Source organism: Sarcophilus harrisii, chromosome 1, assembly GCF_902635505.1.
Source record: "Sarcophilus harrisii chromosome 1, mSarHar1.11, whole genome shotgun sequence".
NCBI classification, from domain to species: domain Eukaryota; kingdom Metazoa; phylum Chordata; class Mammalia; order Dasyuromorphia; family Dasyuridae; genus Sarcophilus; species Sarcophilus harrisii.
Genome location: NC_045426.1, coordinates 233,026,661 through 233,053,892, shown reverse-complemented (window position 1 = coordinate 233,053,892; position 27,232 = coordinate 233,026,661). Strand labels below are relative to the sequence as shown.

The following is a 27,232-nucleotide window of genomic DNA, read 5'->3' as shown; positions in this document are numbered from 1 at the left end:
ATGCTATCTCCGCCATCCCCTCCAGGTCCAGCCTCCCTGCTCCACGTGGTCCCCATAAGCGGACTCGTGCTACCCAGGCTTTAGGTAGCCCAGTTGATCTACTTCCTCGGCTTCAGAACGTCCCTAGAGGTTCAGAGTTGGGGATGGTGCTGTCACTCAAACTGAAGGGCGGGGGTTGGGGGGGGTAGGATGGGTTAGGGTGGAGACTCCCAGGGACGATGCCCCGCCCAGCGCCCTCTCCCTCCCTTCCCCCTCCTCGGGGTACTTTTGCGACCAACTTTTAGCGGGCATGGCTCTGGGGGCGGACGGGTGGCGACCCTGGCATTAACTTTGTTTCAGGAACTGGGCGAGGCCACCGGACGCCGGCGGGTCGGCTCAGAGTTCGGGGCGTGCACGGTTTCTCCTCCGGGAGGCTCTCGGTCCATGAAGCGGAGCTAAAGGAAGGCACAGGGAGAGGCGTGGTGTGGGAAAAGAAACGCCACCCAGCCCGGAGGAGGCGTCCGGGGTCCGGCGGGCAGGAGGCAGCGGCGGCGGCGGCGGCGGCGGCGGAGCTGCGGGCTCCCTCCAGCCGCCAAGATGAATGGCCTGTCTTTCGATGAGACGGCATTGGATCCCTCCCTGACGCTGAGCGAGTCCAGTGACATCGACTCGGCTCTGCTCAGTGACATCGAAGGTGGGTCCCGGGGAGGGAGCAATGGGGCTGCCGGGGACCCCTAGCGCGTGGGAACCCGGCTGAGGCAGGATGCGTGGCCGGGAGCGCAGGGAGCGGGGCTCCCGGACTGTCTGCGCCCTTTCCCCTCCCGAGATCGGAGGCAGCCCTCCGGGGTCCTCAGCCCGTCTTGGCTGGGCCCCGGCGTCGAGGGCTCGAGTGTGTTCGTGACTTTGCGCGCGTCTGTGACTCGGGACTCCCGTGTGTGGCGGAGGAGGGTTGGCGGGTATCTGCGTATCTCCGCGGGCACCGAGTCCCTGGAACGTGCGCAGAGCTGGGGACTCGCCGTCTGGGGGCACAGTGAGAGACTGGGACTCTAACCCCCCCCCCCCCATTTCCCGGTCCTCCGTCCAGTCTTGTCGGGGGGGGGAGGGGGACACTCTTTCCTCCCCGGAGAAGCGGTCACGCCTCTTGGGGCAGCTGGAGCTTTAGGGGATACTAAATTGTGCCTACTTCTAGCCCCGCCCCCGGGCCCTGGAGCTCGTGACGTCAGCGTCAGCAAAAGGGGTTACTCTCGGTCATTCCCTGGGCCCTCCGGAGTTCACTGAGCTGTGCGGGCGGCCTGCTGCCGGGAGCGGGGCGGGGAGCGGGGCAGGAAAGGAGAACGGTGGGGATGGAGGGGGAGAAGAGAGGAGGAAACGGGACGGGGGTGGACTTAAAGCTTATGACTCTCCACAGACGTCCAACCACTCTGCCCTCAGTAAACCGCCCAACCGACGTCCCAGTGTCTAGATAGGGGCTTTATTAGCAAATGCAGAACCAGTGTGCGCTGGCCCTTCCACGTGTAACCCACGACAAGCCCCGTGGCTGAGAGAAGGAACTGGCCTTGAATGATACATTCACGTGGCCCTTTTAAGCTTTGCAGAACGCATGACTTAAACCTTCTTCTTTGATCCTAAGCAAAGCAACGGGAGCTTGGAACTACAGGTTCGGGGCTCTTGTGGAGAAACTGAGGCTGGAAAAGTGGCCTGGCCACGGCCAAGGTAGTGAAGGTGGCCAGGGGGAGTCTCAAACTGGGCCTCCAAACTCCAAGGCCAGGCCGCCTCGTAATTTGTGTGTGTCAAAATGCTCGTTTTACACGGTAGATAGTTCTCTGTGGGTAACAGGAAATCCATCTTTCTGCCAGCCCCTGCTGTAGAGAACCTTGTGAAGCGGGGAGAGTGGTTTTGAACTCTTTACTGAGAGAAATATACCTTTTTCCTCTCGGAGTCTGATTATTTTTCTTTAATAAATGGGGAGACTGAAGCACTCAATACTGAATTGGGAATGGCAGATTAGAGTGTAGTATATCAGTGAGAGGTAGTTTTCTATTCCAGAAGATTTATATACTTTTTATGCAAAGCCTGCTGCCTAACAGATAATACTGTAAATAAAGCATTCTACTGGTGATAGTAGGGGTTAGGGGAAGGGATGGAGAGAGATAGTAAGTTTAGATGAACGTTAATTATCTAACTGCCAAGTGGAGGCCTGGAGTCAGGAAGACTTGCGTTCAAATGTATCCCCAGACACTAGCTGTGTGACCTTTTTTGCCTCAGTTTCCTCATCTGTAGAGTAAGAAGGAAACGGTAAATTACTGTAGTATTTTTGCCAAGAAAACTTCAATAGGGTCATAAAGAATAGGTTACAACTGAACAAAACAATAGCTATCATGTATATATGTTTCAAGCCTTGCACAATATTGACAAATATTATCTCATTATATTCTCACAATAGGAGATAGGCGCTATTATTGTCATTTCACAAATGAGGAAACTGAAGCAAAGAGGTTTACTGGCTTGTTCATGATTACCCAGCTAATAATAAGTCTTTGAAGCTGAATTTAAATTCAAGCTTTCCTTGCAATCTGTCCCAAAATGCATCCACTTTACTACTTAAAGATGCCTCTTAATTAGATTAGAGAGAGCCCCATTCTCTTGTAGTTTATAGCCAAGTAAGGAAATATACTTACACATATAAATGACAATAGTGGCATCCCTGCCTGTTATTCTGTTGTAATAATTACAGCTAATAACAACAATAGTATTCATATAGCACCTACTATGTGCCAGGCACTGTTCTAAGTACTTTTTATTAATATCTCATTAGATCCTCACAACAAGCCTTTGAGGTAGAAGCTTTTATTATACTAATTTTACAGATGGGGAAACTGAGGCAAATGACTTGTCTAAAGTCACACAGCTAGTAAGTATCTGTGGCTGAATTTGAACTTGGCTCTTCCTCAGAGTTCTATCCATTGCATTCCATATCTGCCTCTAGTTCTGTGTCCTCCTGAAAACTGGGTCCATCCAACAGGCTAGAGATCTTCTTGACATTGCATGCATACCAAAGGAACAAGCAGGCTGCACACTGGTTAATTCAAATAATAATATCCAATGTTACAATCTAAATAATTTACCCCACACCATTCTATGCCTGCCCAAGTGATGATCCCAAGGCTTAAGTCTGACTGTGTCACTGCCCTATTACTTAAATTCCAGTAGCTCCTTATCTCTAGGATCAAATAAAAATAAATGGGGAGGCTGAGGCACTCAGTACTGAATTCGGAATGGCAGATTAGAGTGTGATATATCAGTGAGAGATAGTTTTCTATTCCAGAAGATCTATTCATTCTATAATATACTTCTTATGCAAGCCTACTGGATAATATTTAAAGCCCTTTTTACTTTGGTCCTTGGACCTTTCCCAAATTTTTTACGTCACTCCTTCCTACAAACTATATTTTTCAACTTTGTTACACATGATAGATACTATATCCATCACCTCAGTGCTTTTATTCTTTCTGATGTCCCCACCTGGAATGCCCTCCTTCCCTATAGTCAGCTCTTAAATATGGCTGGTGTCCATTAAGACTTAGCTCATATGTCACCTTCAGAATTCTAACCTCTATCGAGTGCAGTGGTTCTAGGTCTTCATCTACTCCCTGTGTATCTTGTATCTCCCTAATTTATATATTTTATACCTATTAATTCCCCCATTCAAATGTAATCTCCTTGAGGGCAAAACCTGTTTTTGCCTTTCTTTGTATCTCTGGATAATATTTATAAAGTGCTTAGCATAGTTCTGGGTACATAGCAGTTAGCTGAAGACCCGTGGATTGATGGGCTGATTGATAAGTGTGAAAGGAAAAGCTAAATAAAGTTCCAGGAGACCTCAAAGGACAGTCGGGGGTCATTTTCACTTGGGACAAGGAGTCATCAAAGATTGCATGGAGGAGGAATTTAAGTAGACAGTTTGGGGTTGGAGAAAAACTTTGTTCCATGCATGGGGAATAGCTTGAGCAAAGGAAATTGAGAGAGCAGGAAGAAATCCAAGAGGTGGAGAGGAGGAAGAAAACAAGCACTTATTAAGCATCTATTAGCACTGTGCTTAGTGCTTTACTAAGAGCATTTGATCTTCTGGACAACCCTGGGAGGTAGGTGTTATTTTTACAGATGAGGAAATTTGAGGCATACAGAGAGTTTTAAATGACTTTTCCAGGGTCATAAATCTAGTACACTTCAGAGGCCAAATTTAAACTTGAGTCTTTACTCCACACTTAATAGTCTGGACCCACTATGCTACAGAAAGTAGTTCATGTTAAGAACTTAAAGCACATCAATAGGAGTTACATGAGTTGAGGCTAGTAAAATTAGGTTGTATCCAGATTGCCTGGAACCTTGAGTGCCAGGGTCAAGCATTTCTAATAGTTTCTAATGAGTTTTGACTGGCTGCAAGGAGGTAATCACAGTGGTGTGATGTTATCGTGACAAAAATATTGCAGTGTTTGCCATTTCCTCCTTCAGCTTATTTTACAGATGAGGAAATTGAGGCAGAGTTAAGTGACATGCCCAGGATCACACAGCTAGTAAGTGTTTGAGGCTGAAAGATGAGTCTTTTGGATTCCCAACCTAGTGCTCTTTCCACCACGTTATCTAGCTGCCTCAAGAATATGATAGACTGGTGTGAAGGATAGTTTAAAATAGCTATAAACTGAAAATAGGAATAGTTGAGAGGCTATTAGAATAATCTGGAAGAGAAAAAATGACTGCTGGGCATGGGGTTGTGGCTGTGGAATTACAGTTTTGTGGAGACAGATAGTGAGAATTCTAGGAGGCAGAATGGACCAAACTTAGCAACTGGATCTTAGGGATCTGTGAAATCAATTGATTAAGCTCCAGTCAAGGTCCAGAGGCCCCATGACTTGCCCAAGCTTATATATATATATGAACCCAGGATTCTTGACCCCAAATATGGTGCTTTTCTTGCTACTCTAAAAGGTAGGAGAGTGAGAGAAAGAGAAGAGTCCAATGTGACTCTGAAGCTATGACTCCATGTGGCAGGAAGGTGAATTATCATCAGTGCAACTAGAACACTTGGAGGAGGAGCTGGTCTGAGGAGGACAAGTTGAGGCCCAGGTACTAAGGCTAGGAGATCAATGACACAGCGAGTGCTTAATACATTTGTATTGCTTGTTTATTTGATTGATTGATGTGAGAGTCATCTGTGTAGAGTTTAAATTTGGAAGCATGGAGTGGATGAACATATAACATGTGAGGGAGTGAATAGAGAGGAAAGGGTTGAGGATTTCACATTTAAGGAGTAGTTGCCAGAAGATTCAGAAGGTTGTTTAGAGAAGTTTATTTGGGAAGAACCATGAGAACCCAGCATTTCTGGAATCCAAGTGGGAGAAGAGGATATTTATTTATTAATAATAGCTTTTTCTTTTTCAAAATACATGCAAAGATAGTTTTCAACATTCACCTTTGCAAAACCTTGTGTTCCAAATTTTTTCTTCTCCTCTCTCCTCCCTTAGCAAGTAATCCAATATAGGTTAAATATGTACAATTGAGAAGAGGATATTTAATAAGAAAGAATAATCTACAATGGTCAAGCATTAATAAGGAGATGAGGAAATGCCTTTGAAAAATGTTAGATGACCTTGGAGGGGGTAGCTTCAGCCTAATGATGGGAATGTAGCCTGACTGAAAAATGGGTGGAGAGGAAGGCTTTACTATCGAACTTTAACTGGAGGATCAGATATAGAAATTTGGTCTTGTGAGAAGGGGAGAATATGTAAACAAGAAGATAACCTGAGGGGATGACAAGTTCTGGGAGGGATCTATTTTAGAGGCCCTTGGTGTACATAATGGAGAAATTGGTTTGATTTGGAGATAGGTCCCTAGAAGTTGGATTTAATGGTGGCTGAATTCATTTCATTCACTAGATAAGAAAAGGTTGGTATTATAAGTCTTAAATGTATGGAGAACTATGATGACCACATATTTTAAAATCAGCCGGAGTCAGGAATTCAGGTTAAGGGAAAATCTTCACTCTTTATTCTCAGTAGAGGTGAAGAAGGATCAGAGGTGAAGGGGGGATTGTGATAGCAATGTATGCAAGAAGCCAGCCAGACAAGAAGCCAACCAGCCATCTCTTTTTGCTCCTCTTTCCGCCCCTCTGCCTCCACCCACCAAAATCCTCATTTCCTATACAACACATCAACTTGCACAAAGAGTGGGCAGGGGCCATTCTTTCTCCAAGCATATATATTAATAGAGTATAGTCCAATTACTATTTAGCCTCACGTGCTTGGGACCTCAGTGCATCAACTCGAGCTTCAGCCCATTACAGAGGACATTTGAAATTTGAAGGAATCTTTGCTGAGAGAGTGATGAAAGAAAATGAGGAGACAAGAAAAAAATAAGTGAAAAGAGGAGAAAGAAGATAAAAGAAGTGAGGAGACAAATATTAGAGGGTCTCTACATCGAGGTTTCTCAGTGACCTCTTCAGCTCTCATATGCTGGGATATCCATTCTCCCTATGTCATAACTTCCAACCTCTATCCAGGCTAATTTTCAGTTCTATATCATTTCTAGAATAGTTAGTTTCCTCTACATATTCTGGAAACATGCTCAATTCAGCCTGTTCAAAATAGAACTCATTCTCATTGTCCCATACTTCCCTGTTTCTGTCACAGGTACCACCATCCTTCTAATCTTCCAGGTTCTACTATTCTCAATATCTCAATCTCATTCACCACACACATCCAATTGGTTGTTAAATGTGGATTTTTCTATCTCAATGACATTTCTTGGATAGATCCACTTTTCCTGAGTCCTGCAGCCAATATATTATTTCAGGTTCTCATTCTTTGGTATGCCAGAGCCAGATCTAAAGGCTAGTGAGAATTTACTGGTAAATTTTCAGCATGAGCATTTGCACTTTGTAATGCTATATTGTAATGCTAATTGTAAATGCTACAAATAAATAATATGTAAGTAATAATAATAAACATAAATAAATTCTGTAAACATAAATAAAAAACTAGGGCATTCTTCCTGTTGTACAAAAAAATAAGCATAATAAATGATATGCATATAAATATAAGAATAACAAATATAAGTAAATTATATAAATCAGGACATGATTGTTTTGTCAACTGTCTAGACTGAAAAAAAGTGATGGAGAAAGTATTAATAATGCAGATTTAAAATTGTGACATGTGTAACATTTATCAGCACATTCCTGATTTCCTGTGCTACTGGAATGATTCCCTAATTGGGTCTCCTGGAAAGAGGATCTGGACCTGGCATCAGGAAGCCTGGGCTCAAATGTGGCCTCAGACACTTAATAGCTATGTGATTCTGTACAAGTCACTTAAACTCTCTTGCTTCCCTTAAAAGAAGGAAACTAACAGTACCTACTTCCCAAGGTCCTGGTGAGGATTAAATAAATTAATATTTGTAAAGTATTTTGCAAACTTTATTATTACTGTCTAGTATTAAAATTAAATCTCTCTCTTGTTCCATACAGCTATCAAGGTGATTGTTCTTAAGCACTGGTTTAAACCATGTCATTCCGCTACTCAACAAATTCAATAAAAACTATAAAATAAATCTTGAGGATATAATATCAACATTTACTTTTGGCTTTTAAAAGTTATTTACAGCCTGGATCCAACTTGCCTTAATAGCCTTATTCTACATTACTTTTCTCTCTACTCTCTGTAGTCCTAACAAACTGTCCAGCTTTCTCTTCCTCACATAGCACTCCATCTCCTGAGCCTTTTACTGACCATCTTCTATTCTGGAAGTGTCTTCCTCATTCCCCCTCTACTTGTTAGAATTCCTCACTTCCATCAAGACACACCTCAAGTACCACTTGCTAAATGAAGGTTTACCTTCCTTTAATTACCTTGTTTTTTATTCTTTTTTTTTAATTTCTTTTTTGGGGGGAATGGGAGGGGGAGTTGGGGATGGCCTGTAATCAAGAAGACTCATCTAACCTCTCTTATTAGCTGTGTCATTCTGGATAGATCACAACCTTGTTTGCTCAGTTTCCTCATCTATAAAAGGAACTGGAGAAGGAAATGACACACTTCTTCATTATTTTTACCAAGGAAACTCTAAATGAAATCATAAAGAGTTGGGCACAACTGAAAATGATTGAATAGCAAATAATTATTCTTTGCTTATTTATACATGTACATACATATTGTAACTCTTACATAGTCAATGCTTAATAAATGCTTGTTGGATTGTGTGATTCCTTGAAGGGATGACATTAGGTAAGCCACTATCTTTCTTGGGTCTATTAACATCATATTTGCAGTGAGAGGGGGTAGATTAGATGATTTCTAAGGTCCCTTTAGATCTAATATCCTAAAATTCTATGACTCCATTGACAGGAAAAGTAATCTGATGAGATTTTTGTTGTTATCCAGTCCAACTTTTCAGTTGGGTCCAACTCTTCATGACCTCATTTGGAGTTCTCTTGGCAGAGATACAGCAGTGGTTTGCCATTTCCTTGTCCAGCTCATTTTACAGAAGAGGAATTTTGGGTAATCAGGGTTACATGACTTGCTGGTAAGTACCTGAAGCCACATTTGATCTCAGGAAGATGAATCTTCCTGACTCTAGACTTGGTGGTCCACTGTGCCACCTAATTGTCTCATGAGTTGATTATCACTCCCTAATTTATATTCTCATAAACATATCTAGATTTTCAACTGAGTTTACAGAAAACAAGGGAGAATTGCAATAAGAGTTTTAAAATAGAGATCATTGCCTTCCTGAGTGCAGGATTCTGGGGATTTGAGCTAGAGAGAGGCAGCAGTGACCTTGAACTATATCCAATGTGAGTTTGAGGCACAGAACTCAGCAACCACAAGAATAAAGAATTGTCCCATTCATACCTGAGTGGGTAGTGAGTGTGATGAAGTGTAAAGAAGGTCTGGCATTAACCTCTTGCCCAAGAGTTACCTTTACTTATTGACAGATTTTGTTTTGTTTTCATTTGTTTGACTTGGCTGGGGCCACTGTGGGCCAACAACCAACCCTGTAGGCTGATCCAGGGTGAGGAGGAAAATCAGCAGCACTCAGAAAGGAATTTAACCTCAGGGTGAGTGACATGGGTGCCCCTGCCGCAAAAGCCTTGCCATCCCACCAGGCCAAAGGGCCATCTGACTACTGAAAGCTTTTTCCAGGTCAAAGGATCTTTATCTTTATATAGTCTCAGGCATACCTGTCCAGGGAGTTACCTCTTGCCCCTCCCTCTAGCTTCTCTTGGCTCTTTCTGGTGTTCAGAAGAGATTTTGATGATCTCTCTTACCTTTGCTCCTAAGTCAACTGGGTCATGGAGGCTCAGGATGCTTCTGCATGGCAACTAGAGTGGCATTGAGGAACTTGGAAACTATCTCCACAGTTGTACAAATTAGGCTTCCCCCTTGCTTTTCATGTGACTGTGGCTCAGATGATTTTACCTTTTAATTCTATTGTACTATATTCAATTGTTATTTAGTCAGAAACAATTCTATTGAAGTGTAAGTTACAGATTCCATCTCCTCTGATGGATATTTGAGCCAGCCTGAGCCATCTATCTCACAAAAGCAGGATATGTACCACAAACTGTCTAAAGCAATAATCACGAAAATATTCTGGTCCTATGATAGTTCCAAAGGATCCATGTAAAAAATGCTATACACTTTCAGAGAGAGAACCGGTGAACTCTTGAGTGCAAATGAAAGCATTTTTTTCTACTTTATTTTGATTGGGATTTTTTTTTTTTTGCAACAAAGCTAATATGGAAATATGTTTTGCCTAAATTTATATTTATAATGGGCATTATCTCTCCAATGGGTGGGAAATGAGGGAGAGTGAGAGAATTTAGAACTGAATTAGATTATTTGGTGCTAAATCTAAAGTAGATCAGTGGAACAAACTAGAAAAGCAACAGAAAGAAGCAGTTGAAAATGATAATCTAGTGTTTGATAAATTCAAGAATATCAACTTCTTTTTTTAAACAACTATCTGGGGGCGAAATGGAAAGCAGTTTATCAGAAATTAGGTTCAGACCTATAAGATATTGATCTTATACCATATACCACAACAAGCTCAAAATGGATATCCAACTTGAATATAAAAGGTTAAGCCGTTAAAAAAAAATTTAGATGAGAACAAGATTTTACACAACTATGATGCAATGAGGTAATGAGAAAGTCTGGCAGTAATCTCTTACCTGAACAAAGAATAGATGAGATCATAAAAAATAAAATAAATCATAATCGTAAAAGATGAAATTTTGGCTCCATATAGTTAATACGCTTTTATATGAACAAGGTCAATGAAGATAAAACAAAAACAAAAAACAGAGTAGAGAAAATACTTGCATAAAATATCATTAATGAAACTTTACTATCCAATATATACTAGGAATTTACATATCAAGAGAGCCATTCCCCAACAGAAAACTAATCAAAAAATTTGCAAACTATAAATGACTACATAAAAATATGTTCTGAGTTACTAAATAATATGATTAGAAAGTAATTTAAACAAGTTTGGAGCCTAGATTGTCTTAAGTTAATAGAGATAATATATGGGAAAAATCAGTATTGGAAAAACCATAAAAAATTTAGCACACTATGCACTGTTGGAGCTTCAAAGTGCTTCAATCATTCTGGATTTCAGTATGGCATTTCCCAAGAAAAGTAACTAAACTATCCATATCCTTGGGTTTATCAATCCCACTTCCTTTATATCTCAAGGAAGTCAATGACACAAATAAAAGTCTGCTACATGTCAAAATATCCACAGCAACAGATTCTGGAAACAGAATTAGAAACAAAGCCATCAACTCAGAAATGTTAGGAAAAACTGACATGAATATAATTGAATATTATTGTGCAACTGAATGAACAATTCAGAGAAATGTGAAAAGATATGTAAAAAGGGATACAGAATGAGAGTGAAATTAGTACATACAATGACTATGTAATATACATGAAAGTTGAAGTCTAAGTAATGGAAAAATCAGTGGAGGCTCCAGAGATGAGATAATGAAGTATACTTCTTCCCTCATGGCAAAGAAGTAGATAGTACACTGAATATTCTATATATTTGAGTCCTGGTCTCTGTACTTGATGTTTTTATGTAATTGTTTTGCTCTATTAAAAGGGAAACTTTAGGGTAGGTTATGTTTGTAAAGGGTGACAAAATATAGATGACTAAGGACAAACTCATTCCTGAGACTTGGAAACTGAACTCAAAGCAGAAAAGTAATCTCCCATTCGCTCTCCCTAATTTCCCCCATAAATTCCTTCCTCAGGTTTTGGGATCGATTGAGGAAAATGGATTTGATCTACCACCTCCAAAGGCACTGTTTTAATATGGGAACTTTCTGATTATAGATTTGTTTCCTGACATGTTATTCCTTTGCATTAAATTTAATTTTTCGACGCCTGTGTCCAGTGAATTGTAAGTTCCTTAAGGGCCAGGACTTTTTATATATATATATATATATATATATATATATATATATATATATATATGCTGGGTCCCTAATATGCAGTACGTGCTTTATAAGTGCTAGTTGGATTGAAGACTTTTGAGGGAGATCAGAACTTTATCCATTGACATAATAGCCAGAACATTTTTAGTATTTTCTATAACCAGGGACAGCTAGGTGACAGAGTAAAAAGAGTTAAACACAACTGAAAACAACTGAACAGCAACAACACAACAAGAATAGATAGGGGAGGGAGATGGAGAAGGTTGCAGGAGAAGAAAATTACTTCTTTGGATAGATTTGTGACAATTCCAACTTAGAGGCTTGGAATCCTCTAGTGTGTTAAGAGGAGCTAAATTTCAATTCATTTCCACAATTTTAAATACCTATTATGTATAAAATATAGTGCTAAGTGTTGAAGATACCATGACTAACAGAACAAAACAATTTCTCCCCTGAAAAAGGGTTATATGTTATTGGGAGGATATAGCATGAGTACAAGTAAGGATAGGAACTGGATCTCTTAAGTCCATTGGTGAGGAAAATTCTTCTACCAGTGCATATCAGCACATTCTTTGCAACTTTCTCATATCAGTTAAGTGACTTCCCCAGGATCATATAATTTCTGCTTATCAGAGTTGAGAATAGAATTAAGTTCTTCCTGGATTGAAGGTCTATTTTCCATTTATTATACCATGTTTCTTCTCTTATATGTAAATTTAAATACAACACAATTTCAAGACAGGGGCAAGTGGTAGATGTGCAGTCAGGAAGGTCTGTGTTCACATTTGACCTCAGACACTTACTAGGACTGAACAAATCATTTAATACTTCTTATCTCAGTTTTTTCATCTATAAAATGAGCTAGGAAAGGAAATGGCAAATCACTCCAGCATCTTTGTCGAGAAAATCCCAAATGGGCTTATGAAGAATTAAACATGACTGAAACTACTGAACATCACCAATTTCAAGATGGAGAGAGGTGGCTTTTCAAGGCTCGCGGGATCTAGAGCCCAATGAAGAAGGATCAGAAAGAGAAGAACAAAGTCCAAATTTTGATCCCTTTGGGATGGAATTTCCTTTATTTTTCAGTTTTCATCTCTTTCCTTGTTTTGTTTTCATTTTCCTTTGCACCCTAGCTGTATTTCATACTTGAAAATGAATTTTGCCCATCATTGAATTTTAGTGGGGTTCAGGGGCCCCAGAGTTTAGGCTTCTGACAACTCAGGCTCTCCATGTCACAACCAGCCTCATTTGACATTTCCTGGGACTTTCTACTGCTTCTTTGCTCTAGATTCTGATGGGCAAAGGTCTTTTTAGTGCTTGATCTCTAAGTAGATGGGTTCTTAACTAAGGGAAATTAGTTCTCACCAGCTACACTTGATGATTTATCATTTTTATAATAGCGGGTCATTCCTTAGATTAGGGGCAAGAGTAGGACTAGTCCCTTGGAGCCTAGGGATCTCTACCTCCCATTGATTCCTTTATTTTCCTCTTTCAGGAAATGAGAAAGTAGTGTAAATCTGGTGAGCCCTGTATATAGTATTGTTTGAAAAGTCATTTCTTTGTGTCTTTGATACACACATTCTGTCTCAGTTTAACTCAGCAAAAACATATTGAGTGCCTTCTGTGTGCATAATATTGTTTTTAATCTCCCTGTCTCAACCACATATGCATAATCTATCTTGAATTGCTTGCATTCTCAATGAGAAGGGGTGGAGAGGGAGGAAGGGAGAGAATCTGGAACTCAAAGTTTTAAAAACGAATATTTAAAATTGTTTTTACATATAACTGGGGAAAAACAAAATACTAAATTACAATTTATTTCTGTCTCTATCTTTGCTGATATAGAATCTGTCTTTATTTTTCTCCTATTGTTTTTACACACATGTACACAGTTCTTTCCCTTTTTCTGCCTAAACAAACATATGCTGTTTTTCTAATACATGTAAATTTTCTGTTTCTGATATCATCATCATCATTAGAATTTACATAGTTCTCTAAGGTTTGCAAAGAACTTTGAATGTTGGCTCATTTGATCCTCACAACAACCCAGGGAGATTGGTGGTATTATTATCATCCCCATTTTAAAGATAAATAATATTAATAGTTAACAGGCAAGCCACTTACCTTCTGTTTGCCTTCTGTTGTCACTTACTACAACCATAACAGCACCTGCCTTTCAGGGTTATTTTGAGGCTCAAATGGCAATATATTTGTAAACTGTTTAGCACATAGTAGATAACTTAGTAAATGCTTATTCTCTCCCTCTCCTCCTTTATTCAAAAAAAAATTATTGATTCTTTCTCCTCCCTTTTCACTCCTTGTCTACCACTACTTACTCATCCATTCTCAATAAAAACTCTCTCTGATAAAAATATAGCAAAAACAAATCAAGATATTGAACATTTCTGAATATGCATGAATATCTGATTCTAGATTTCTAGTCCATCATCTCTCTGTGAAAGGGTGGGTGACATGATTTACCATTAGTCTTCTGATATTATGTTTGATTGCCTTTTTTTGGTAAAAATTTTGAGATCTTTCAGAAATTTCTCCCCTCACATTGTTATTGTGGTCAGATCCTACAAACATGTGAATCTCTATATTTCTCTAAATTTGTATATTACTTGTCATTTCTTTTTTTTTAATCCATTGCCCAATTAATGAGCACTTCTATCTTTGGCTATTTCAAAAAAGTACTACTACAAATATTCTTATATATATGGTTCTTTCCCACTATCCTTGACTTCCTTGGCCTACATGAATCAAAAGGTATACACAATTTAAGAATTTTTTGGTATAGTTCCAAATAATTTCCAGAGCAGTCAAATCAGTTTACAACTCCACTAACAGTATACAAGTGTGCCTGTCTTCCCACAGTTTCACCAACTACTGCTTTTTTTCTTTTTGGGGGCGGTCATATTTTTCAATCTTATAGGTATGAGGCAGTACCCAAGCGTTGTTTTAATTTTTAGTTTTTTATACACACACAGAGGATATTAGACTTCTTACCAGAGAAATTTGCTGTAAATGTGATTTTTAAGTTATTTCCATTCTGATTCTAATTGGGGTAAAGCTACAAATAATATAAATTGAAAATAATCAATAGATGGAAGGCACTAGAATTAACAGGGATCAACAAAGTCTTCTTGTAGAAGATGGGATTTGCCTACTAGAGGTTTATGGCTATAGAACTCTTAGTCTTGGAGCAGCTCGACTTTGGACCATGCTAGTTTCAGGCAGGGCTCTCAGGGCATGTATAGGCCCCCAGGTATGTTGATCTCTGCCTTTTTCGCTGTGCTATTACCTGCCCAGAGGTCCAAACTTCAGGCTTCACCCGCTGTTACTGCCTGCTAGCTGGACTCATAATTTATCTCCAGTCTCCTTGAAATGCTGGCCTTGGCCTAGTTTTCATGTTCTCAACTAGATGGCGGCCTCTGATGCTAGACTGATTCTTACTTTAGGTCTGATCTGCCTGTGCTATTCTTTAGGAGATAGGAAGTACGGAGGGTCACAGTTGTTTTCCTTTTTTTTTTTTTTTTTTTTTAAAAACAAAAAATAAACATGGTCCTCTACTTCATTGCTAATGGATGTTCCTTAGGCAGCTGTGTTTGCCTAGAAGTCTTCATATAACCATTTTAATTGGAAGTTTTCCATTCCCTTTACTGGTCGTCTCTTCCTACCTACATAGTAATCCTTGGTCCTAAAATAGCTAAGCTCATACCAAAACTAGAAGGATTTTTCTGCCAGCTACTGCAGAGCTAGGAGTCAGAGGAAAGGAGATTGGAATAATGACCTAGCGGAAAAGACACAAGGAAGTAAATCAGATCCAGCTACTTCTTAGCACTTACTTAGAACCATAGTATGACCCAGAAAGGGGTGGGATTTCAGCGAATTATCTAGTCCTGTCCTTTCATTTTACTGAGAACACCGGAGGCCAAGAAAAATACTTTGCCCAGAATTACAAGGGAAGTCATTTGAAAAGCCAAGACTAGAATCCAGGTCTGTTAGATCTGTGGTTGGCATTAGGATCACAGGTCCTGGCATGCCTGTAAGCTGTACCATATTGCTCATAAACTACAGCTGATAGAGAAAAAGATACCACACAGAGAGTCAAAGAGGATAGGAAAAGTGAAAAAAGAGCAAAGCTCAGGATGCCCTGCCTGTTGTAGGCAACAGTAAGGTTAAAAGTTTCCCTTCATAGAGTAGAGTCTTCAGAGAACATTTCTGTCTTTACTGGCACAAGATCTATAATTTTGAGATCTCTTACCCTAGAGCAGGGGTGAATAACTTAAGGCATAATAATAACTCACATTTATAAAAAATAATTTTAAAATTATTTTTCCTTTCTTTACAATATCCCTGAACTGTCTCCATTTTACAAGCACAGAAACAAACTCGGAGATTAAGAGACTTAACCAATCATACGAGGAAGTGTCAAAACCAGAACTTGAATCTATTCCTATTTTTTCTAAAATTTTAACAAAAGTTTTGCTGCTGCTCTTTTTTTTATATATCACTCTAATTTTCTACTTAATATTCCATGACCCAATAAAAACCTTCATAATAATGAATGATTATAATCAAGCCAAAAACAAACAAACAAACAAAAAAAAAACCAGCACATTGACCCAATCTGAAAATATCCATCTTAGGTCCATGCTTATTGTCTGTTACTTCCCTTCTTTTCTGGGGTTCTTTCTACTCTCTACCTGTGGGGCAGCTATCGTGGTTTTCCTCCATGATAGATAACAAAGATAAAACAACCTCTTCTATGTCCCAATCAGTGACATATTTGGCTGTCTTACTTAAAGAAAGGGGAATGACTGAACATTTGAGCCCTTTACACAGCTACAAACAGATGGCAATATATTTGCCAGAATCCAGTGACCAGGTCTGCCATTAAGACCTAGCCAGAATGAAGAGAAAGCCTTAGACTGCACAGCTGAGTGGGTAGGAAAAAAGGAATGCTAATGAGCATTCAAAAGTTAAAGTAGCAAAAGAAGGAGATAAAATTTTTTTAAAAGAGAATAAAGCACAATTTTGTTAGGTAATGGAAGCTTATTAGTTGCCCAAATTTATGAGCTTTGAATCATAAGATTTGTGAATAACAACAGGAAGGGAACAGGTGTTTCTTAAGTAACTACTTTGTGCAAGGTATTGTTAAATGCTTTAAAATATCTCATTTGATCCTAACTAACCACCCTTGGAAGGGTGGGTGGTTTTAGAATCTCCTTTTATAGTTGAGAAAACTGAGGCAGGCAGAGCTTAAGTGACTTACTTCCTGGCCACTTAGCTGGGAAATATTTGAGGTTGGATCTGAACTTAGATCTGACTCTAGATTGTACATTCAATTTAATTCATTGTGTCACATAGCTGCAAAGGAACTTAGAGATCTTATAGACTGTGCTGTTTTTCTTAATGTATAGAGAAGGAAACTGAGGCTTAGAACTCAGTGTTCTTGATTTGTACTCTGATAATGTTTCCATTATGTTGAAGAGATGAGGTCTCATTTTACAGAGAAGGAAACTGAGACTCAGATTCGATGAGTTATCCAGGATTACAAAGATAGTAAATCACAGAGCCACTGGGCTACTCTTCACCCATAGCTGGAAGAATGTTTGGTACCATGGCTTAGCAGGCCAAAATTTTTATGTCCTTCCTTGTGCCATCTTGGTGGATGGAGACTATTGAGTGGAGGGAAATAGAGGCAGGACATTTGAGGAGCTCTCCCTGCAGGTTGGATATTGGCAATTCACAAGTGGTAGGGAGTGAGTTCCAATGCTGGTAACATCATCACCATGCATTTAAAATGGCTGGTTTGCAGTTTTGTTAAGTGTGGCCAATCAGGCCCTCTGTTGCCAAAATGACTCCACTTTACCCACATGGTCAGAAATCCAATGCTGAATGAGTACTTTATAAACGAGTTGAGAACCATGTTGGGAATGAGATGAGTGAATGCCCATGGTTAGAGTTTTATGTTGAGACTGAGGTCCAGAGTTTAAACTCTCTGGGTTCCACTATCTTTTGTGTTCTTCAACTACAGTGACTATGTCATGGACATTACTGAGCACAGTGGGTGAGAGAGTGTAGTTAGATCAATGCAAACATGTCCATAAATAATGCCCATAATGGTGGGATCCCTAATGGCATGCCTTATCTCACATTACCTGCATAGTGTAATAAAAGCATATAAGTGGGAAGGTTGATATCTTGTTTTGTCTTGTGGGTGATGTCTTGACTTGCTCATGAATTGGATTTATGGAAGTACACCTGGACGCCCAGCTCTGGCTCCTTGGATAATGTTATAGGACTGGTTGACAGAAGAGCAGATGGATGGAATGTTGTCAGATGTACAATAACAAATCATGTGCCTCAAAATCCAAAGGTAATACATAACTATAAATAAATATTGAGGGGGCTCTGCACATGGGATAGAAGAAACAAAAGGGAATATGGTCCATTCCCACCTCCACTACTCAAAAGGCTAGTTATATTTGGGGTAGGAGCAATATGTAAACCAGATTTGGAGGAAGGTTGGTTGTTGAAATTATCCTTGCTGGGCCAGGGAACAGAATGGAAAAATACTAGTGTGGACGTTGACTTGGATTCATTCCTGGTTTTGCTACTTATTAGCTATATGACTTTGAGTTAGTGAATTAGCTGGTCTGAACCTCAGTTTCTTCAATTGCAAAATAGGATTATTAACATTGTAAAACCTGTCCTGCTTCCCGTGGAAGGTTGTTGTGAGCACTTTGTTAATATTAAAGTAAATATAAGCTATTACTTTTAATGATTTCCTCACATTTGTATCACTCCTTGTTCTTTTCCAAGTGTTTTTGCACCCATCACCTTTGTGGTTATAGTGGCAGAGCACCCCAGACTTGGAACTGCAGTCCTTTAACTCAGTTTCTTTAGTGACAATAATACTTGACTACTTATCTCTCCAGTATATTGTGAAGATACAAAGAAAAAATGTATTTTAAATGTTTCATAACTATAACTATAAAGATACAAAGAAAAATGTATTTAATGTTTCATAACTATAAAGGACATAACTGTAACTATAAAGATACAAAGAAAAATGTATTTAAAATGTTTCATAACTATAAAGGGCTACATAAGTGTTAGTCCTCTAACAGATGAGGGAGCATCAATGATGGAGGTGGGGTAGGACAATTACAACACCTTGCACAGAAAGCAAGCCAGAAATGACACATGAGAACACTAAGACTTAGAGGTTTATTTGAAGTATGTAATGCCCATTTGCTGCCTTTCTGGACTGTATGATGCCTTGAGACTTTTTTCATTGTCTTAAAGAGTGAGGGAAAAAGTCCGTGTTTCTCAAGTGGAAAACATGAGGTTTTACTTGCAGAGGGATATTTTTAAAGCTTTTGTTTTAATAAATGTGAGGGAAGGGCACCCTTTAGAAAAGGAAAAAGTGATTTTTGCTAATGAAAAAGCTCAACAGTTAGATGGCAAAGTGGATAGAACATGGGCCTGGAAGTGAGGAGGACCTGAGTTCAAATGTGGCCTTAGACACTTAACCCCAATTGCCTCACCAAATATATGTGTGTGTGTGTGTGTGTGTGTGTGTGTGTGTGTGCAAGTATGTATGTATAAAGCCCAAGATTTGAGGGGTGGAAGGTGAGGTGAGTGGGTAGATATCATGGGTCAAAATCAGGAATGTTAGGGGCAAGATGAACTCAACCAAGCCAAACAGGGCTTCCTTCCCTAGGGTGCCTATGTAACCTCTAAGATACCCTTCTAAATCAAAGTTGTTCCTTGCCCTCATGAAATTACTTTGTATAACTTTTTAAATATATATTTATTTACTTATCTGTACATTATAGCCATTCATAAGTTATCTTGTAGGCTTCTTTAAGCAAGATGGGTTTCTTTTTTCTTAGTATTTCTAGTGACCAGCACAACGTAGGTAAGACCTACTATGTATCTGGGAATGCACTAGGTGCTTTTGAAATGTTACCTCATTTGATTCTTACAACCCTGTAAGGTAAGTATTGTCATGATCCCCAATATGGAATTCATAAAACTGAGGCAGACAAGAACCCAGGATCACACAGCTAAGAGGAATCTGAGGCTGAATTTGAACATAGGGCTTTCTGATTACAGCCCCAGCACTCTATCCACTGTGCCACCTGGCTTAATAATTGTGTTTTGAACTGAATTAAACAATTATATAAACAAGATGAGAGTCACATTGCTACCTCCAGACACCCTATCAGTAAAAGACTTAAGTTTTTCATGATCCTGGGCAATGCATAAGTGATATTCAGGAAATGCTTTCTGACTCATCAAAAGACTAGTGTCTTAGATTTCTTAGTTTGTGAGGATCAAAGTGGAGGCATCAGGAAGGAAGGCTTTGTAAGAAATAGAATACCAGCAATACTATGAATGACCTAGCAGTAATGACCAAATGTTGAATTGAAATTATTCAAGAAAAAGAGAAGTGAACTTTCAATCAGAGAAAATGAAAATTAGAAAAACAAAAAACAAGGAATCAGGCAAGAAAATTCATCTGTATAGTTTTTAGGTTGTGGTGCCACTATAAAATTGCATTGTTTTGGGAAAAAAAAAAAAAAAAACAAACCAGCAGATAATCTTTTATAACAGAATAATGTAAGGACAGCTAGTTGGTCTAGTGGGTAGAGCACCAGCCCTGAAGTCAAGAGGACCCGAGTTTAAATCTGGTCTCAGACACTTAACACATTCTGGCTGTGTGATCCTGGGCAAGTCACAACCCCAATTGCCTCAGAAAAAAAAAAAAAAAAACATACAGAATAATGTTGCCAGAAGAAAAATTAGTTATCCCTTCCCTGTGAAGAGGGTTACGGGGTATATCACTTCCTCAATCCAGAAAATCTGAATAAAAATTTTTGGCCCTCCTTTCATACCAGAGAAGTCTGAATTATCATGATATTAAAAGATAAAATATCTTTTATATCTTATTAAACATTATTAAACATATATTTCATGCATTTTAAAATTTCTGAACTTTTCCTGTGTCATCCGCTGGTATTGTTGGTGACTTTTGCAAAACTCCTGAAAAATTCCCATTTAATTTCTTATACTGGGCCATGATGCATTAAAGCCATGAGGGGGAAAGTTGCAATATGGAAGGAATAACTGTAGTTTTAATGATTTTTTTAAAAAAATTATTTATGGAGGTCAGAGTTCCTGAACTCTTTAGCAAGTATTAAGGTGTCCATATAATAATAATCATTTTTGAAAAATCCCTGTTATACCTTGTGAATGAGTGGCTGTATGATTTTAGAGATATTGAGTTTTCCCAAAGGCCTTTTCACGTTTTCAGACTCTAGATATTTCACCATTAGAAATCTCAACCTTTAACTTAAGAATGCTTCTGTTTTAGGTGAGGTGAAAAGACCATAGGACTTGGGGTCTTTAAAGAGGCTTTGCAGTCTGTGACCAAGTCACTTTTACCTACTTCTGTTAGTTTTTTCATCTTTGAAAGGGGTATGATGATGATGATGATGATGATGATGTATGTATGCCTTATTTTAACAAAGCTGTGAAGTTCAAATGACACAATTGAGAATGGGCTTTGTAATTATATTAAAAAAAAGATGAGATATTATCTTTTTTTTTTGACCCAGACTTATTTTATTGAGATACAGAACTCCTATTTGAATTTCTTTTTGAAATATAGATAAATTATTTTCTTCTGTTTAGTGTTAAAGAAGAACCTGGGGGCATTGAGAAGTTAAATAACTTCCTCATACATCTAGCTTGTATCTGTCAGGGCTAGGCCTCCAACTCCTGTATCCACACTGTTTTTTATTGTTAGGAGTCTCTTCTGTGAGTGAATTGATCTGGATTCTTTACTGAGGGAGAGTTTGAAAAGAGTTTGTGCCTGAAGTGATTAAAAAGTTATATGGGAAAGGTAAAGACCAACTTCATCCTTTGGTACAGGAGAAACCAGGGTAATACAAGGGCTGTCTGAGAAAGGAACCCTTCCCCATCTTCCAGAAAGGAGATGGCAAAACAGATTCCAAGAGAAACAAGCAATTTGCTCTCCCTTAGACTTCATAGCAGTCCTCCCCAGATTCAGAAGGATGACTTGTTTGGTGGTTTTTCCAGAGGTCGGCAGAGAAAACCTGAAGTACTGATAAGATTACTCCCTGAGGCAACCAGGTAAGGGCACTGATAGGGATCAGTCAGCTCAACCTTACAGGTCCACCCCTGTGGAGATCTTTTGTAACCTCACTTGGTCTGAAAGCCAAGCTATGTCAAACCCCCCGAGGTTAAATTTCCCCTATAAAGCTGTCCTTGGCCTACACCTCTTTCACTGAAGCCCACTACTGGATGATATCTTTCTCCTTATAGCTAAATAATTTTTTAGGGGGCTTTTCTTTTAGCCTGCCAGTCAATGGAGTACTCCCACCTCATGGTGAATTCCCTTGTATTCCCTTTTTCTTGGTTAATTGTGAATTCCACTAGGGAACATGTCTTTTCCATTATTAATTGTTTAAACTATTTTCCTGTCTATGTGCTCTCCCAAATCTGTTTCATATTTACCATTCATAGCATCTATTGTATTTCTTCATTTTGTTTGTAACCGCTTCTCTCATAAGTAAACCTACCTTTTGCCAAAGAGAATGGCTATTATGAATTCATCAAATGACTGAACCCCAATATTTGATGCCAGTTGTTCTCCTAAATCTCTTCATTTGATCTTGAAAGTCAAACATATCACAAGGACCCACTAAAATTTATGAATTTCATTGACCATTTGAGGGTTTATGGGTTCCTATGGAAGGAAGCCAGTAGAGTAAAGTGCCTACTATGTGCCAGACATTGTACTAAGTGCTTTACAAATGTCATTTGGTACTTACAACAACTCTTTGAGATAGATGCCATTGAGGAAACCAAAACTGAGATTAAGTGATTTGCCCAACTTTACACAGCTATTAAGTATCTGAAGCCAGATTTGAATTCATGCATTTCTGACTTCAGGTACTGTGCTCTTTCAAGGCTTCTTGGCCAAGTCCCTCCCCTCAAATCCCCCATCTATGTCAATCCCTGCATTTTACAAAAAAGGAGACTGAGTCCCATTTACTATATCACTCCCTATTCAAACAGCTTCAGTGCCTTCCTTTTGATGTTAAAATAAATTCACAAACCTCTTAATTTGGGATTTGATGCCCTACAGAAGCTGAGCACCTTTCTTTTTTTCAAGGTTCATTACACATTATTTCCCCCTCTTACATTTCACATTCCAACGAAGCTAATCTATTTGCTTCTCAACCACTCAACATGCCATCTCCTAACTTCCACAAGAAGCCTTTGCCCAGGTTCCGCTTCTCTCTCTGTTCCCACCTCCACATGCCATAAATAATTTTCCTTCTCATTTCCACCTCTTGAAACCCTTGGCTCTCCCACGTCAGATAAGGAGCCTTCTACCTCTCACAAGGAGGCTTCAAATTCTTTCCGATCCCACCCCACCTCATCTCAAATCCAAATTTGGTATTTTTAACTTATCTTTGTCCCTGGTGCTTTCCCCTCTATAGAATGTAAATAGCTAGCATTTATATGATGACTTAGAAGTTTGCCCTGGGTTTTACTTTGTTGTTTCAGTTATCTCCATCACCACTCTGTCTCATTTTATAGCTGTGGAAAGGGAGGCTGGGGGAGGGGAGGGAGGAGAGGGGGAATAAATGTTTCCCGTAGGGAGTGATTTCTCCTGAGTCATTTAGCTGATAAGTGCCTAAAGGCTGGATGGATTCACTCTACTCTCAAATTCACAATCTATCCACTGTGCCAGCTAGCTGCCCAAATCTAAGTTTCTAGACATCCAGCTCATAGAAGGCCTTAATAATGCTGCTTAGATCGAAGTGCACTGAGGACTGTGAGTTGCCCAAGGTCTTACACAACTAGGAAGAGCAAAGATTCCTGATTCCCAAACCTGGGCTCTTTTGGCTGGGCTAGACATTTTAATAGACTATTTTCTTATAGAATGAAGTATGAGAGTTGGGAAAAGATGGGTGAGTTGGGTAGGGAAATGGTACTGAGGAATGGCCAGTTCCCAAAATATTTCCTCCCATCCCTGTCCCCACCTGCTTTCTGATAACTGAACTTCTAGCATTATTAAATTGCTGTCTTCTGGCTGGTCCTCTTCTAAGAATGTAGACAACCCCAGGAGATATAAATTCCCTGGGAGCTCCAAACCTTTATTTCATACTTTAATGATCACAGATGTGGGATCCTCTTTTAACTATATGATTCATTTCAGCTCACTAAACATTTATGATAGAGTTTATACAAAAACACAGACCCTGTCCTTAAGAAGCCAGCATCCTAGTGGGATGCTAGTGGGGAAATATACATACACATACATATATATGGCATCATAGATATCATGTACATAGATTAAAAAGTAACTTTTAGGAGGATAATCAACCACTGCAGAGGGCAGAGAGGAATTAGGAAATTCTTGGAGGAAGAAGTACCTGGAGCTCAACAGCTAGATATGTAGTGGTTAGAGCATTAGACCTAGACTCAGGACGATCTTAAACTATCTGTGTGACTGCTTGCTTGTTTTCTCAGCTATAAAGTGGGAATTATAAAAGCACCTCCTTATTGTGAGGATCTAGCACAGTGTCTGGCAGGTAGTAAATGCTTGTTTCCTACCTTTGTGAGAAGCAGAGATAAAAAGTATATCTCTAGGGGTGGATGAGGCAGGAGATAGTTATAAGCTTAGGGAACCTTAAACTTTTTATTTTATTTGAGGAGGTATTTGGGATTAAGTGACTTGTCCAGGGTCATACAGTTACAAAGTATTAAGTGTCTGAGGTCACATTTGAACTCAGGTTCTCCTGACTTCAGCTTGTGCTCTGTGCCACCTAGCTATCCCCAACATTTATTTTTAAAATTCTGAACTTAAACACCAAGAAAAGAATTAACACACAAAAAAGGATTCTATATGAAAATGAATTTCTGTTTAACTCCACTTGCTTTTTAAGATTATGTAATTGGGGCAGCTAGGTGGTGAAGTGGAGAAAGCACCAGCCCTAAAGTCAGGAGGACCTGAGTTCAAATATGGTCTCAGACAACATTTCCTAGCTAGCTGTGTGACCCTGGGCAAGTCATTTAACCACAATTGCTTCAGAAAAAAAGAGTCTATAATAAATTATATTTGTTACTTTCAAATCCTTGCCTGTGTCTCCTTCTAAAGAAGAAGTAATATTCTACTTTGATTGGAACATAGGGTATGGTGGAGAATAAGTTTATATATATATATATATATATATATATATATATATATATATATATATATATTTTATTTAATAGCCTTTTATTTACAGGATATATGCATGGGTAACTTTACAGCATTAACAATTGCCAAAACTCTTGTTCCAATTTTTCACCTCTTACCCCCCACCCCCTCCCCCAGATGGCAGGATGACCAGTAGATGTTAAGTACATTAAAATATAAATTAGATACACAATAAGTATACATGACCAAAACGTTATTTTGCTGTACAAAAGAATCAGACTCTGAAATATTGTACAATTAGCTTGTGAAGGAAATCAAAAATGCATGTAGGCATAAATATAGGGATTGGGAATTCAATGTAATGGTTTTAGTCATCTCCCCAGAGTTCTTTCTCTGGGCGTAGCTGGTTCAGTTCATTACTGCTCCATTGGAAATGATTTGGTTGATCTCGTTGCTGAGGATGGCCAGGTCCATCAGAACTGGTCATCATATAGTATTGTTGTTAAAGTATGTAATCATCTCCTGGTCCTGCTCATTTCACTCAGCATCAGTTTGTGTAAGTCTCTCCAGGCCTTTCTGAAATCATCCTGTTGGTCATTTCTTACAGAACAGTAATATTCCATAATATTCATATACCACAATTTATTCAGCCATTCTCCAACTGATGGGCATCCATTCAGTTTCCAGTTTCTAGCCACTACAAAAAGGGCTGCCACAAACATTCGTGCACATACAGGTCCCTTTCCCTTCTTTATAATCTCTTTGGGATATAATCCCAGTAGTAACACTGCTGGATCAAAGGGTATGCACAGTTTGATAACTTTTTGAGCATAGTTCCAAACTACACTCCAGAATGGTTGGATTCGTTCACAACTCCACCAACAATGCATCAATGTCCCAGTTTTCCCACATCCCCTCCAACAATCATCATTATTTTTTCCTGTCATCTTAGCCAATCTGACAGGTGTGTAGTGGTATCTTAGAGTTGTCTTAATTTGCATTTCTCTGATTAATAATGACTTGGAACATCTTTTCATATGACTAGAAATAGTTTCAATTTCTTCATCTGAGAATTGTCTGTTCATATCCTTTGACCATTTTTCAATTGGAGAATGGCTTGGTTTTTTATAAATTAGAGTTAATTTCTATATATTTTGAAATGAGGCCTTTATCAGAACCTTTGACTGTAAAAATATTTTCCCAGTTTATTGCTTCCCTTCTAATCTTGTCTGCATTAGTTTTGTTTGTACAAAAACTTTTCAGTTTGGTATAATCGAAATTTTCTATTTTGTGATCAGTAATGATCTCTAGTTCTTCTTTGGTCATAAAGACCACCCCCTTCCACAGGTCTGAGAGGTAAACTATTCTGTGTTCCTCTAATTTATTAATAATTTCATTCTTTATGCTTAGGTCATGAACCCATTTTGACCTTATCTTGGTGTATGGTGTTAAGTGTGGATCAATGCCTAGTTTCTGCCATATTAGTTTTCAATTTTCCCAGCAATTTTTATCAAACAGTAAGTTCTTATCCCAAAAGCTGGGGTCTTTGGGTTTGTCAAAGACTAGGTTGCTATATTTGTTGACTGTTTTATCCCTTGAACCTAACCCTATCCCACTGTTCAACTATTCTATTCCTTAGCCAATACCAAATAGTTTTGTAACTGCTGCTCTATAATATAATTTTAGATCTGGTACAGCTAAGCCACCTTCATTTGATTTTTTTTTTCATTAATTCCCTTGAAATTCTTGACCTTTTGTTTTTCCATATGAATTTTGTTATTTTTTCTAGGTCATTAAAATAGTTTTTTGGGAGTCTGATTGTTATAGCGCTAAATAAATAGATTAGTTTAGGTAATATTGTCATCTTTATTGTATTTGCTCGCCCTATCCAAGAGCATTTAATATTTTTCCAATTGGTTAGATCAGACTTAATTTGTGTGAAAAGTGGTCTGTAATTTTGCTCATAAAGTTTCTGATTTTCCCTTGGCAGATAGATTCCTAAATATTTTATATTATCAGTAGTTACTTTAAATGGAATTTCTCTTTGTAACTCTGACTTGGATTTTGTTAGTGATATATAAGAATGCTGATGACTTATGTGGGTTTATTTTATAACCAGCAACTTTGCTAAAGTTGTGGATTATTTCTAATAACTTTTTAGTAGAATCTCTGGGGTTCTCTAAGTATACCATCATGTCATCGGCAAAGAGTGATAATTTGGTTTCCTCATTGCCTATTCTTATTCCTTTAATCGTGGAGAATAAGTTTAACTAGATTGGAAAGGGTCTGTTGGAGGGATTTAAATGTTAGGCCGAAGAGTCTATTTTATCCTAGAGGAAAAGAAGCTGATGAAGGTTTGGGGGAGAAATTGCAATTCATCTATTTTTTTAATCCTGTGCATCTCTCAAAAGTATGTGTATGTCTTTCAACGACCATCTATCCAAGCATTCTGAAGGCATAAGGTCTTTTGACATTAAGTGGGTTACTGTGTAGCCCTC

The 27,232-nt window shown here is 38.8% G+C and overlaps 1 protein-coding gene across 1 annotated transcript in view; it reads left to right on the top strand.

The window, feature by feature from the left end:
- The first annotated feature begins 220 nt into the window (after positions 1-220).
- Positions 221-27,232, top strand: part of SREBF1 (sterol regulatory element binding transcription factor 1) — a 61,210-nt gene continuing 34,198 nt past the window's right edge. The window contains exon 1 of the mRNA XM_031938464.1: positions 221-673. Coding sequence (XP_031794324.1) covers positions 577-673 — 97 coding nt within the window. The 5' untranslated portion in view covers positions 221-576. The remainder of the gene's footprint in view (positions 674-27,232) is intronic.